The 15,455-nt window shown below is 37.9% G+C and overlaps 1 protein-coding gene across 1 annotated transcript in view; it reads right to left on the minus strand.

Annotated features, from left to right (window-relative positions):
- LOC140239276 (procollagen-lysine,2-oxoglutarate 5-dioxygenase 1-like) overlaps positions 1-14,547 on the minus strand; it is a 57,497-nt gene extending 42,950 nt beyond the window's left edge. The window contains exons 1-6 of the mRNA XM_072319149.1: positions 14,120-14,547; positions 10,440-10,540; positions 8,235-8,371; positions 5,742-5,856; positions 3,902-4,057; positions 2,514-2,577 (exon numbers count right to left, since the gene is read on the minus strand). Of these exons, the coding sequence (XP_072175250.1) occupies positions 2,514-2,577; positions 3,902-4,057; positions 5,742-5,856; positions 8,235-8,371; positions 10,440-10,540; positions 14,120-14,225 (679 nt within the window). The 5' untranslated portion in view covers positions 14,226-14,547. The remainder of the gene's footprint in view (positions 1-2,513; positions 2,578-3,901; positions 4,058-5,741; positions 5,857-8,234; positions 8,372-10,439; positions 10,541-14,119) is intronic.
- Between the last annotated feature and the right edge of the window lie 908 nt (positions 14,548-15,455).

Raw genomic sequence — 15,455 nt, forward strand, 5'->3', positions numbered from 1 at the left:
CTCTCCCGGTCCGCGACACAACAAGTAGTGAGAGCTGTGTAGGGTGTACGTACGTACGTATCTGGCTCCAGTCTCTGTTTATATGCACTATGGTGCCAATTTCAGCAATCTAGGCAATAATATTTAAAAATGTCTGAAAATATTATATAACAATATCATAAATTATTCATATATTACGTTGTTTAATATTTGGTATTTATAAATATGCTTTGATGAAGAAATATTAAAACTCTAAGCTTCATGTATAGCAAGTTGCAATGCATATGGCCATATGGCAGGTTGTTATGATCTCATCGTGCAATGTTGTCTGCTGCGTCAGCTGCATGTGTTATACGTACAGCTTACAGTACGTTGGGCCGGATCGTAACATAACAAAGTTGAAAGAAAGTCGTCGGTACCGGTATGTCAGTATCAATATTGTGTGTGGTATGCGAGTACTGTTTGCAATAAAAAGTGCTGTACTGTTTCGGCTTAGCCTTGGCTTTGGTTTAGTAATGAAACCTCACAATGGAGATCAAACAGCCGTCCAACTCGAGGCAACGTATCTACTTGTTTGACGCTATCGACGAGTGGAGAACGCAGAGAGACGTGTTCTTAGCTGGAGGACAAGTAAGAGACCAGAGGGGGAGGCTCGCAGCGTCAGCGTGCCGATGAAAATTTTGCTTTCCACTTGCTGGAGTTGCATGAACAGTTTTGCAGGAATTTTTATTTAGAATGTGCAAATTCGTGTTACGACATGCACGGTGGAATTGTGCTGCCACGGCTTACGCCAATCAAGCAACCCCAGCTGGCCAAGTCAACAACTTCAAGGAATCCAGATCCAGATGATGTGTAAGTAGAAGTCTACAAATGAATCAGTAATTGAAGTGGAATGACTTTTTCTAATCTAGTATCAGTAACTTTAGGGCATTTGCGTTTGATCGACAAGTAGACCTATTTTTCTATGTATAATTCCGCGTTCTCATTTATGTCAAATTATGATAATGCCGTAATTGAAATGACATTTGCTGGGTCAGTTTAATGTCATTAGTCCCATTAAATGAGAAGTTTTTCATATCAATCATGTTATGCAAATTCCCCAAGAATATGATTTAGGATTTGCAAATAAATTTAAAAAAAAAATGAATAGATCTATCGCAAGCTCCATCATACATGTAGTCTAACCCAATAGATCTGGTAGAACTCTAACGTTTAAACAGGGGAACTAAAGGTTCAAAGATGATAGATCTAACAATAATAGATTCTAGTTTAGGCCCTACTTCGACTTGAAGGTATGTCGGTTGGTGCACGGCCCCCTTCTATCACGGCCACAGTTACACTGTGCAGTGCAACTGTGGCCGTTGGCCCTGCACGGGCACAGTCGCTTCCGGTCCCCGTCCTGAATTTACACACGCCAGGGCAAGTATGGTTGGACCTACTACTAATCGACCGCCTAATGTTTATCTGCTTGATAAGAATATTTAACACTGAAATTCACGTAAAAAAAAACTTGACCTACGTGATTGAGAAAATCCAGCTCTATCAAATGCCGTTGTTCCGTTTTCGATTCGAAGTTTCAGTGCAAAAATATCGCCGACGAACTTGCGTGGCCTCGTTTCAGCTCTCCGCGGTAAATCGCGTTAATAGGATCGACCGCTGTTTTTGCATTGACAATGCACGCAAACCGAGTTGTACTGAACACCGTTTGTACGAAGCTTTTTAGAAGCCTTTTAGAAACTTCCATAGACATTACATTGTGCTGTCATTACGATTCGGTGAAAATATTCATTCGAAATTTTGTCCTTGATTAAAACCATTAATGAACAATGAATAAATCGCGTTTTCCCACACCATCCTCATCTACATTCAAAGCCAATCCATTTTTATGTGCTTTGCGCGCAGAGAAGTGCGTACTAAGTGTTCAGTGCGCGAATTATACGCGGTCGGTTTCAATAAGGGTGGTATGGTCGATATGTAGTAGGGCTACACAAGACACAGGGTCTCCGACCCAATCGTCCGCGTTCAGAATGGACAACTCGGCGGTAATATCCGCTACCCATGACGATGTGTCATCGTCCATGATGGCCACCCTACCTATATATAATCTGATCTGACGATTACAGTGTAGTTAACGACTGACGACGATCGACGGTGCGATGAAGAGAAGGCGTAGGCCTACACTGTAGTCGTACAAGTATAGGCAGCTAGCTACTATAGCTCATGCGAACATTGCATCACACAGTACATACAGTATACCATACATTCAATTCACATTACACAAAACGTACTCCCCGCGCTCAGATCAATCAAGCGAGCAAACGAGATACTATAGCGCGATACATTGCTTTAGGGATGTCTTGCGCACACACACATTTCGCTTCGTAGCAACTTCGGAAGCGAGTTTACGTGCTGCCGCCCGCGGCTGAAATATGTCCATGTATCCTCGCGACTGGGTGTCTTTAAACATCTCTTACCACCATCTGAAAGCGACTCTGTTTTTGATTGAACTTAACCACATTTCTCAATATATTTACCTTTTGCACCATTCAAATTTTGGAAAATCCTTGCTTGGTTGTCCAACATGATCTTCCACGTTTCCTGAAAAGGTGATGGGGAGGTTCTATGCCCTTATGCAAAATTATCATAATCATCAGAACTCTCATGAATGTCACTGTGATGTCAGGACCTTTGTGCTTTTATATCTCTGATCATATGCACCAATCACACTCATCTTTGCTTAAAAAAATGAATAAATAAAATAAGGAGACACAAAACAAAAACAAATATATAAAGTCAAAATCATGAGGGTGGAAACTTTTTCACTTTGTATAGTGAGCAGAAGGGAGATATTGCATTATATTTTATACACCACTGGAATGCCCACATTCAGATGCATATAATATAAAACAGAGAGAAAGACAAAGTACAAGCTATTGCCTCTTTTCCATGAGATCTCAAGTACAATACACACATCTATTCATCAAAACAAGTCAGAGACTTTGCTAGTCTCATTCAACAGGCTTTTGGGACATTGACCTTGCCCTGTTTAAGCCTGGAGACAATTATCTAAAGTGCACTGCCTGAAGACTATGTTCCATAGAACACTTCTTGGTGTGTTTAGGGAATTTCCAAAGTGTTAATTTACTTTTAACTCTCTTTGAATATAATATGTGACCAATTAGCACAATTTGCTGACAAAGTTTTAAACCCTGAAGAAAGGAAAAATGCAAAATCAAGTAATCTTTGATACATAAAAGCTCAAATTGAGATCAGACTTGAAATTTAAAGTTCATCTAAATTCTCACGAAATATGATACAACTGGAACAAAATTTCAAATTCTCCTTGAAGCATGTTACTACAGTGCAAACATCTACATTGTAACTTAGTTTGCTTCGATCTTACATGTCCTGCATGTCTGAGTACACCCAAATTCTTTGACAGGTTTTCTATACACCGTTTATTCTCATGGCTAGCCTTCTCGCTAATTCTGGGGTAGATGTTTCTACTTTAATACAAATACAGCAGAATAGAATATGTATCATTGATAATGAGTTTTAGATTTATATCAAAATCATGAAATTGATGTTGATGGACTTAATCAGGCTTTCACAGTGGCAGGTCACATATCTCCCATTTTTCTGTTATAAAAACTGGTAAATGCAAACATTTGTTGAATACATTATGCATTATACACTCAGGAACTCAAATTCAGAATATGCCTAAGATCCATTCTCAAAATTATATAAGTGAATATATACACATGATTTCATAACAGCAAGTTACAATTTTATCAGAAATAAATAATACATCTGGTGCTTTAATTGCAGTATTGAACAAATTCAAGGCAGCATATGATGTATGTGGAGGTGAAGAATTCTACAGATCAGGAGTAAGGTGCCTGTTACAAGTTAGTTTTCTTACCCTTTCATTTAAGAAGAGGTGTGTGAAGAACAGCTGGTCATCTCCCAGGTCTTCTATTGGTTGGTAGGTGACTGCCCGGTACATGTATGGTGCATAGCCCATGTAGAGACCTGAACACAGATACGGGTAGCCACTGGACACTGGTGGGTAAGCCGTCTACACAGGAAAGGCAAAAAGTGAGAAAAATTATGTGACCAAAAAACAAAAAAAATAATAAATTAAATAAAATAAATAAACTAGATATATCGCTACGGCGACTGATATGCCTCCGCCACAATGCATGGTTCTCCTAATAGGTCTATAGTACAATGTCTTGACAATGTGTGATGACAGTTTCAAACAAGTGGCAAAATATTAATATGACAGGTTTGACACAAATGTGCTGAATGTTCACTTTCCTACAACTAGGTTCAATTGGATGAATGATTAAAATGTCAGAGTGCAGGTATTTGGGGAACTGATGATTTTTACTTGACTTTTGACCCTTTTATAAGTTACACGTATGCACTGAGTAATTTTTCAAGGTATTGAGAAAAAGTATAATTTCAGTATCAAACGGGAAAATAGCATTATCTAAACCTGGCCTTTGACCTTTGACCTCACAGTTCCAAAGAGAATCACTGTTAGGTTGAACATGGATAAATATGTAAGTTTCATGATGATACCTTGAGTTACTTTTGAGATACAATGTATGGAGGAAAAAGTGCAATTCAGCACTTTCACTTGACCTTTTGACCTTTGGCAAGAAACCTCCCACAGAATATATATTGGGTAATACATGTATACATCAAGTAAAAAAAAAAAAACATTCATTGCATAAATATAAGGAAAGTAGTGATATTTTGAGAAGTTGACCTTGACCTTTGACCCCCTGACCTTTGACTTATGACCCCCAACTTCTCTAGATAATCACTGCCCATCGGTACAAGCATATATACTAAGTTCCATGAAGATACCTTGAACCATTTGCGAGATATGGAGAAAAACATGAAATTTCAATTTTTCTCACAAAATAACCTGTGACCTTTGACCTTTGACCCTGTGACCCTAAAATCCACACAAAGTATTATCCCCCAAGGATATACCCTCATACCAAGTTTGATGTAAAACCACCACACGGTTCTTGAGATATCGACAAAAACAAAACGGGACGGACGGACGTACGGACGGACGTATGGACGGACGACCCGAAAACATAATGCCTCCGGCCACTTCGTTGCGGAGGCATAAAAAGGGTGATTTCAATTTGGGTGCTTGTGCTATCTCAATGGAAGCACCAGCATTCAATTCCAAACTTCTAATCAGTACAGTGTAAGCAGGTTGACCTAAAAATCATGACTTACTAATACAGGACCTACTGCTGCATGGGATTCTATAATTCCTGCATGAATCCATGATGGTGTATAGATGATGGTAGCGTTGGGGTGCACAATTGCAATGGGTATTGCGACACAGTTATCAAACCATCAGTGCTGTAGCTTAATTTTAAGAAATTGTTTTGGGGACAACACCAGTACCAGCACTAACTACTGTGCAAGATAAGTCTGATAGATCACATTATTCAATTTCATTTGACACAGTACAATTTTGTGTGTGTATTTACATACACACACAAACATATGTACCTACATGTATCTATCTACTGTATCTGCATATCGTATGTAATTCAGGTTATCTTGCATAATTTTTCTATATGACAATTTGGAAAAAAAAAAACTAGATTAGAAACACCAGTACATAATATGCAATTTTTTCTTGGAATCAAAACGTTCGAATCAAAGCCAATCATGATCACATCCAATCAGAGCCAAACACAGCCAATCAAAGCCAGAATACTCACTGCCAAAGACTTGTCAGGCCACAGGTAGTTTTCTGCAGAGAACAGCAGGTTCGACTTGAATGTCTTAAATTTTTTGAGTATCTCGTCAGCATCTGAGAGGAAAACAACATCATAGCTACAAAAGCAAGGAAAGACAGGAAAAGAAACAGAAAAAAAAATTAAGGTTTGTCCCAATAGCGTTAGTTGGTTTTAGTTACCAATTCAAACATCATAAACACTGTCACAGACTTTTACAATGAAAAGTTTGAATAAGAAATATACTTTACAGTAACTCACAATCCCGCACCTCCCTCCCTCACCGATGGTTTGCTAGTTCCAATCAGTTAACTGTCCTAGAAGAGTAACAAAGTATGAATTTAATAATGCAAAGACGCATATTGAGATACTGTGCAAATCAAGGCAAAGTCAAGAAAGAGAACCACATCAACTTTGCAGCAACAGCTAGCCATACAGAAGTTGGTCAGTCTGAGTGTAACTCAACTAAACTTCTTCAGGACTCCTTCCAAATTTGTATTTTTTTTCTTGAAAATGAGTATTTCGGCGGTAACATTTGAATGTGGGGATCCAAATTTTGAAACTATGCAACATGAAATCATGCAAATCAAAAGGGTCCATCCTTTACCATCCTGCTTGTAGTCAGTAATGACACAGTGACATTCTCGCACAACTCTGTTTCAATACACAGGGACTACCACACAGTATAGTCAAACCTGTCTATAGTGGTCACCCAAGGGAGATGGGAAAAGTAGCCATTATAGACAGGTGGCCGCTGTTGACAGGTAATCCAACTTTGTGTGCATTGCTTACATGTACATGTATCATCGTTGTATCCTTACATGTACATCTATCTGTGTATGTACAATATGCACATGTGTGTTTCATGCATTTAATCATGCTGGTGCATGAAATTGTTGCTCAGTAGTAAATGTGTACTGTCGTGAAGAAAGCTCAACAATTAGAGCATTATTATGACTGAATGGGGGATGAATGGTGATCACTGAACGTTGCCCGCATGGCTACAAAGCAGAAAAACACTCTTGAATTATCAGCTCGGCTAGGGCTCCATTGGGTCTTTGGCCGCTATAGACAGGTTAAAATCTACCGCGGGAAACAAAATTTGTGGCCGCTGGCCGTGTTAGACAGGCGGTCACTATACACAAGGTCTTTAACAGAGTTTTTCTCTCAGGGGATTTTTCAGTGGCCGCCATAGACAGGTGGCTGCTAAGGCAGGTTTGACTGTAAGTGTAAGATAAGATCTGCTACATTGCATGAAAATATATAATTATTAAGAGACCCGGGGTCTTGTACTCACTGGAGTACCTCAAGTTCATCATCCACACATTGTTGCAGACTCTTACCACAGAATATTGCAAACTTGGGGGCAGGGGGGTGAGGGCAGTTTTGAGAGCTGGGGGCATGGTGTCCATTTGCATAATTATTCCATCACATTGGTAAAAACTATCTGCCAAGTACACTGTATGTAGAAAGTTTGACAGTGCAGTTTGAAAAAGAAAAGACTTATTTAAGCTCTATCACTTTTGATTCTAGAGAATATAATTCTTCAAATAACGGTATTCCTTTAAAGGGACATTCCAGACGATTTTCATAATTTCACATCATGTAGTACATAAATCGACAACTCCATGTATAGATCTATGGAATTTATTGTGGTTCTTGAGCAGAGACACAAAAAAATACTTTGAAAAACCTTAAACAAATTACACTGAACAAGGATGATGACATAGAGGTTCACATATTTCAGAAATGTAGCAGTGTAATTCCATTACAATACCACTTGCTTGCGAGTTCACCTGTGTAAAATCTATGCATGCCTTCTTCTTTTGTTCTGCTTCCTTGAGCTCCAACTCATGCATTTTTATGGTGACTCTGCCATGTCATCATCCTTGTTCATTTCAATTTGTTCTAGATTTTGAAAATATTCTTATTCTTCATCCCAATCATCACAAATTCTGGAAACTCTGTCCTCGGTATAACTAATTCATAGTTGTTCAAATGTAAAAATCTGAAAATCATCCAGAGGTCTCCTTTAATTTGGGAAGTATGGGCCCCCTCATGTGTTGCTCTTTGCACACATCTTTATATCAACTGGTACATTATTATTTTCTTGATTCAGGCTATTTGCAAAATCTCCAAAAATAGAGACCCCTGCAATTTTCTTTTTGCACGCACTGGGTGTCTATTGTCATACAGTGGACTCCCATTTTAACGAAGTGCTCATGACCGCACTTTCCTTTGTTACACCGAATCTTGTCATGTATAGCCAAACAAATAAAACAACTGAGAACATACTAGAGCTGATAATGTTGGGGTCTAAATTTTTCCTCCATTGTAACCAGAATTGTGTTACAACCGTGTTCACTATAATGGGAGTGCACTGTATTTCTTGAATAAAGAAGGCAGACAAATCCCAGACCTCCATAAGGCCCTGGTGACGATGAGAATGATTCCGTAGATCTCCTTCTCCCTCCTCACCTGTCAGTGAACAATATGACCAGGTCCTCCTGGTCCTTATACTTGACAAGTTCCTCCCTCAGTAGGTTGACCTTCCATCCACCTCCAGGACTGGTGGCAATGTCTCCACCCTGCCACTCCTCATTCATGCCAAGCACCTGCAGGTTGGAAGTGTGTGTGTGTGTGTTGGGGGGGGGGGGGGGAGGATTACTGTTACTAATACACTGATTGCTAATTGTAAACTGATAATACAGACTGACAGATTAATCTATTGATATTACATGATTATGAAAGTCATGAGCAAAAGAACAGTGAGTTTACAATTAATAGCTACCACTTGTCTTGGCAAACTTGAATTCTACTTCCAACTCCATGATACACAATCTCTTATTAATGAGGAATATTAAAGTATCAAACAAACATATCAGACAGGAAAATCCCATAGGGAGTTAACAAACCCTTACCCTAACCCTTTTATTTATATCTTTTTTCTTGTTTTTTTTTTTCCAATTGAAGAAAAAACAACAACACTTTTATCTGTTATTTTTATTGTCACTTTTCTTTTTTCACTTGAACAAATGTTGCCTAAGTCCCTGATGGAATAATCCTGAAATATTTACTTCCAAGAGCACATGGTGGCCAAGAGAAGACATCATCTAATGTGCATCACCTTCATGTTACCATCGTCTCGTACAAATAGCCAACACAACACATAAGAATAATTAGTTAATACAGTGGTACCACTTCAATGATTCCGCAATAAAAGGATTAACAAAATCTCTCAATTTTTATTTTCCATGTTATGCTCAAATTCTAAATAGTAATTAGTCCTCTAACCTTCCTTTCTGTGATCTAAAAAAAGAAAAAAAAATCAACAAAGGCCTATAATTAAATTCCATAAGAGTTACAAGCTGTATCACTCCAGTAACTGTGGAGTTTTCTTGTTTTGGCAAGTCTTACAGTCAATATTTTCTTTTCCTTACCCTTTGGTATCTCTGAAAATATCACACACACACACACACACACACACACACTACACTAATACACATAAGTGACCCTTACAAAAACTATTTTGCTCTCTCATCCACTACTTTCTAATTCACCTAAGGGTTGTAAATGTCACCTGTAATTTCTTTGTTTGGCAGTATTGGGACTGTGAAATTGACGGTTTTCTTGCTTGCTTTAAAGTATTTTGTATTCTTCATACTCCCTATTTACTTCATCCTCTCTGTCTGTCTGTCCGTTTACAAGATATCTATACTATGGATGTACGCATGTATCTCTCATGCACTTTTGATTTAGGGGAAGGGGAATAGATATTCACCCATTCATCAAGACAAAGCATTAACAATCTCTACTGGCTACTAAACTTGATATTCTTCTCAAATCAAAGAGAAAATTGAGGCTACACTGAAATCTTCAACATGAGCAAAATGATGTCGATTTTCAGCTATATACAGTAGCACGCAATAAACATAAAACCCTATCAAGCATATTAAACTGGACCACCCCACCCTCACTCCCCTATCATGGAAACAAAAGTACTCTTGTGACACGTGGCTTATCATCAATGAACCCAACAGTCAGCATTACACTGTCATAGTAATCACTGTAGCTTGAGCTTGATTGGCTGAACACTAGCCCAGTGCTACCGCTTGTCAAGCACTACAAAAAAGCCTCAGACACCATAGAGTTATTTCCTGTCTGGACAAGCCACAAAAGAGCTGTATAGTGAACTAGGGCAAGGGATTATTGATGAAAGGAAGTTAAGCCTGGCTGTCATTGCTTACAATGTATGTCTATATACAGTAGTAACACATCATAATGCAACTTTTTGTCTTTTCAGTTTCCAAGATTACTTCTTTCTACTCCAGCCATTTTGGATTACACTGTGTATGTACATTATATTAGTTTTGAAATGAGAATGTGTGATTAATTGGGATTTACATTGTATTTCCTATTCATAATCTATTTCCTTCTCTATTTTGTTCACCAATTTACCTTCATTATTTTTTTTTCATTTATTTATCATTTTTCCTATTAATTTGGGCTGTGAAATATATAAAAGTGTTTATGGTATCTATCATCCTGCACAGAAAGCATGAATTGTATTGATTATGACTTAATAGGGTGACATCTCGGTACATGTAGCTACAAGGTGTACAGATCTATGTACTTGAGCATTTCTCTGATACACAATGCAGGGTGGACAGGGTGGAAACACACCTTGACTGTGATGCCAAACTGCTCGGCTGACTCCATATATCTCTTGTATCCATCAGTCTCATCTGTTGCCACGGTGACGACTAGGAGATCACCAAATTCACCTTGCGAGTAAAATAGAAACAAACAAGTCTGACAAACATAAAATTAGCTTTGAGTCTGGTATTTAAAAACATATAAGCAACCCCCCCCCCAAAAAAAAAAAAAAAAAAAAAAATGGCTGTTTGTCAACTTTATCAGGCTTTAAAGGGACTGTACAGTACTGGTTGAGGAGGGGATTCATGTTTTGAACATTCCTAAAGTGAGATAATGAAAAGCCTCTTATGAAATATGACAGAGCATGTAATTTTAAGAAGGATTCAACATTTATTTGATGAAAATTGGTTTTCAAATGGTTGAGATATCCAAAAAAGTGCTAATAATGAAAGGCGACATGCCACAACTTTATCAGGATCTCTTTGTTTCACCTTGTTTTTGGATATCTCAGCCATTTCAAAACCGATTTTCATCGAATAAACTTTTGATACCCCTTTAATAGAATTGCATGCTCTTTGACATCTCATAGAGTGATTTCTGAATATCTCGCAAAACATTAAAAGCTAAATCCTCACCTCGACCAGAACTGTACATGTACACACCCTTTAACAAGGTTGTGTAGATAACACTGATTTTTTTTGAATATTTTTGCTTGCCATATGTTCCTGTGCGTGATGTCTTGATTCCGCGGAATTAAAAACACGCAAAACTCTTCTTACTCAGCCAAGCGCGAAAAATTAGCCGCGCGAAAATATCCACTTTTACAGTATATATGGATAGTGCAAATAAATGCACATGGGCAATTCCACGCCAAAGTGGACATGACATCTAAAATTTCAAATTCATATTTCCTACGCAATTTTGGTATCAAATGAAAGCTTAAAGTTGGAATTTTATGAATTTGAGTAAAAATTCTTAGTTTTATAACATATTCGGGGTCAATTTTTCAATTGTTTAACTAACCTTATTAATTTTCAAAAATGCATAAATTATAATAGAAATGTAGCATGGCCTGTATGCAATATTTGAGAAATAAATGTTATGAATTGTTATATTTAGAACTTAGTAAATATGAAAGAAACAGTTCATTTAATATTTTTACGGTTTCCATGATTTGTTACGCTTCAGTGACTTCCTAAAGGTGACCTTGTATTTTGTCCTTCCGTTACCACAAAAAGAGGTCTTTTTAATATTTTATCAAAAATAGTAATATAAAAACCATAAAATTTTCAGTGTAAAGCAAGTTTAGGTAGGCCTATAACTTGGCACCCATCCATCCACGAAACCCCTCCTCTTTGAATAATTATGAATAAATTAAAAATGTCCTTCCGTTACCGAAGCTAGTAACGGAAGGACAAAGTTGTGGTAACTGAAGGACTTAGAGTCTGTTTTTAGCCATTTAATGTCCCTAAGATGAGAACACAAATGAGTCAGAACCTACTCTAAGTACCCTTGACTAAATTCAAATAACAAATGAAGCCACACCTCTTTCCTGAATGCAAGTCGGCCCAAAATTGGCTCAATTTTGTAATTTTGTGTACAAACCCTATGGGAAATAGTGCTCTTTCATAAAACTCATAAAAATCTGATAATTTTTTTTTGTTTTGATCACTTTGATTACTTGACTTTTGCCTAACTATGTTTAAAAAGTGGTCTGTGACAATTTTCTTTGGAAAAAAAAAACACTCAAACAACAAAAAGAAAAAAAAACAAGGAAATACAAAAGAAATTCAAGAAACTATAAAAGATAAAAGAATTGAGATTGATTTTGCAATTTTTTGACACTACATTTGTTTAATACCTCAAAATGAAGATCCACACCAAAAAATGTCTGTAAATTGCTTCACATTAGTATTCTATGGGATAAAATGTAATTTATTAAATGTAATTTATTGAATGAATTTGCATAATCAATTAATATGTATAATTAGGAATTAGCAGTATTTTGAACAATCTAACTATGGTCTCGTGTAGATTACTCTCCAGGGTGATGTGTGCAGATTTTAATCATGATTTATATTGCAAACAGTGTAAGAGATCGGGGGGGGGGGGGGGGGGGGCCTGGGGATATGCCCCCAAGACACCCTCCCCCACACACTCACACACTGTGAAATGGGTCCATAAGATTTGGCTATTTGGGGGATTAAGCAAAAGAAAGAAAAAATATCACAGTGGACTACAAGGATTAACATTAAAGTTGGAAATAACATCCTTCACTGTATGCACACAAAGCTCTTTGTCCTTCCGTTACCACACATTAATGAAAACAATGTGCTGTACTATAATTAAAAAACCAGGTGACATGTTTCAAAGTTGAATACATAAAAGTAAAGCTAAAATTATTTGGATCAAACTGTATACCTGCCACATATGAACAAAATTATTAACCTTAGAGAGGTTTAATAAAAACTAACCATAATCCATCTTCCCCATACACTTTACACAGACAATCTGCATGTCCTTCCGTTACTGTCCTTCCGTTACCAAACATACATGGATATTATGTGGTCTAATTAAAAAATAAGTAAACATATTTGAAGTCAAATATATTCCATTATAGCTAAAACTATGGCAATTAAACTGTATACCAACAAATTAAAATAGCTCCATAAACTTCACAGAGTTTTGATAAAAACTAATTTGCCTGAAAACCCATGTCCATTTTGATGTCCTTCCGTTACCGACCTCATTAATATGCATACATGTATTTCATTACTCTTTAGCAGGTTTGACAAAAATTTTGGTGGAAATTATAGTCTTTGGCTCTGGTAATACATCTCTATAGTTTGAAATGCTGTATCCATCAAACTTTTCTTAGAGTACTTTTTTAAACTGTGAAAATTCTGTCTGAATGTCCTTCCGTTACCGTGGAATTGCCCACATGCCAATTTATCAGTTTTGTGTTGGTGTTGTTGCTAATGAAAGTTGCTCCTTGAAATTGTAATACATTGCACAGTTAAGCTCTTCTCTGTGTTCATTTTATTTTTAGTCATAATGGCTTAAAAGTTGCATTACTTAAAAGTAGGGCCTAATGTTACATGAAATTATAAAATATTAAAAACTCAGTAACTTAAGCATTCTCCTCTATGAAAGTGGATGAATCTAAAGAAAATTCAACATGCATTTTTTCACTTTTCTATCATTTCAAAGTTTCATCTTTTCTGAAAAGTACAAATTCCTTTGACTTGTCACTATTAAAAACATTTACATTTGTACGCAAAGGGTTAGGGTATATATACTAATAGCAATCTCCCTGCTTTCGATTCTGAAAGAGGTAGACTCTAACTGTTAGAGCATAGAGGTCTAGATTTCTAGGCCTACTAGTACAACTTACAAGTAACGTAAGTCATTTGCATCGGAGTGTCACTGACAAGTCAAAGAAAATTATGCGTGGCCTTGTAAGGCCCTACTTTTCATTTTAAAAATTATACTCTCTCTCTTTAAATTCTTTGTAAAGCCGCTCAGAGTCATACTATAATGCTCATTTCTGCAATTGAGGTGCTGTGCATGTGGAATCAATTGCCCTGTGAGCTGAGTGTGACTGTACGGTCTCCAGTTCAGAGTGTTGATGTCAAAATCATATTCGAAGATCTGCTGGCTGCGTAACTATACCAACTGGATATCGGGAAGATGAAGAGGCTGCTTACCTCCTCTGTCTGACTTCGAAGTCGCGATATTCAGAAGTGCAAGAAAAGCGGTAAAGATGACAACTGAAGCTCTGGCTACGTGGCATTTCCTCGCCATTTTTGGCATCCGATTCTCAACCAACTCGTACCGAGAGGTAGGTGCAGGTGCGTGTGACACCGGGTGGCAGGGTCACTGTGGGTCAGCTTCGAGAGAGAGGGCAGTTACCCAGCCCCAGACCTTTTCCTGGCTTTAGGCCCTTCCTTTCGCTCGATTGTGATGGATGACGCATACACTTCTCAGATTGTAGCCGACCTAACACTACTGTAACAGTTTGACCATAGCACCGAGATGAGGCGGGGCGGTGACAACAAAAAACATGCCACAAGTGATGGAGTGATTTTACAGCTGCTAGCGAAAACTTTAGTCAGCAAACACTACTATCAGTCTGCTAGTAGTACAATTTGTAGCATGCCTCGTACAATAACGAGTAGAGGTACAGTTTAGGTACAGGTGTACGTACTACGCGTGCGTGCGGATATGTCGGTACGGCCGGCGGGCCTGTGATGACGGCGGCGTACATCAAGTACCGCGCGGCCAGCCAGTGGCAGCGCTGCTCTCGTGCGTGATCTACACAATGGTGGTGACATCGAGGAAAACAGCGTTCGCGAGTTTGTCTGTGTGGACAGTCTTCACAGATATAAACACGTCTGTGACAGACAGTCTTCCGCTGCATGCAAACCGCAGCTCTGCTGCTGCTGTTTTGGCTACGCAATCATGTTCAGGATACGTCACAGGGTGGCGCTAAACGATTCTGAATGTCCTGACTACTCGTATTTTTTGTGACCGTGCATCACAAAACCAACAAAAAGACGCCCGCACTGATTTTGTGTTAGGACTGAAAACAAGTGAAATGGGTCACCCAAGCCAATCTTAAGTGTTTTTTTTTAATATATTTTCTGAGAGATCATGTCTTCTTCTATATTATGCTAAAGTTTGGGATCATAAAACGAACAGGAACTTGTGTTTTCAGTGGTTTTCTCGAACACTCTTTGGTGGAATAGTGTGATTAGTTGTTTCTCACAGATCGAGTACTCTTTCATTTCTTAAAAATACCCTGTCTTTACTCTTCATTTTCAACCCCAGGGACTGTAGGCCTACAGTTCTGGGTGTGGTAAGGATTTAGCTTTAACGTTTTGCAAGATATTCAGAAATCACTCTATGAGAATTGAGATGTCAAAGAGCGTGCAATTCTAAGGGATATCAAAAGTTTATTTGATGAAAATAGGTTTTGAAGTGGCCGAGATAGCAAAAACAAGGTGAAACAAAGAGATCGCAATAAAAGTCGTGGCCTGTCCC

Source organism: Diadema setosum, chromosome 15, assembly GCF_964275005.1.
Source record: "Diadema setosum chromosome 15, eeDiaSeto1, whole genome shotgun sequence".
Lineage (NCBI taxonomy): Eukaryota > Metazoa > Echinodermata > Echinoidea > Diadematoida > Diadematidae > Diadema > Diadema setosum.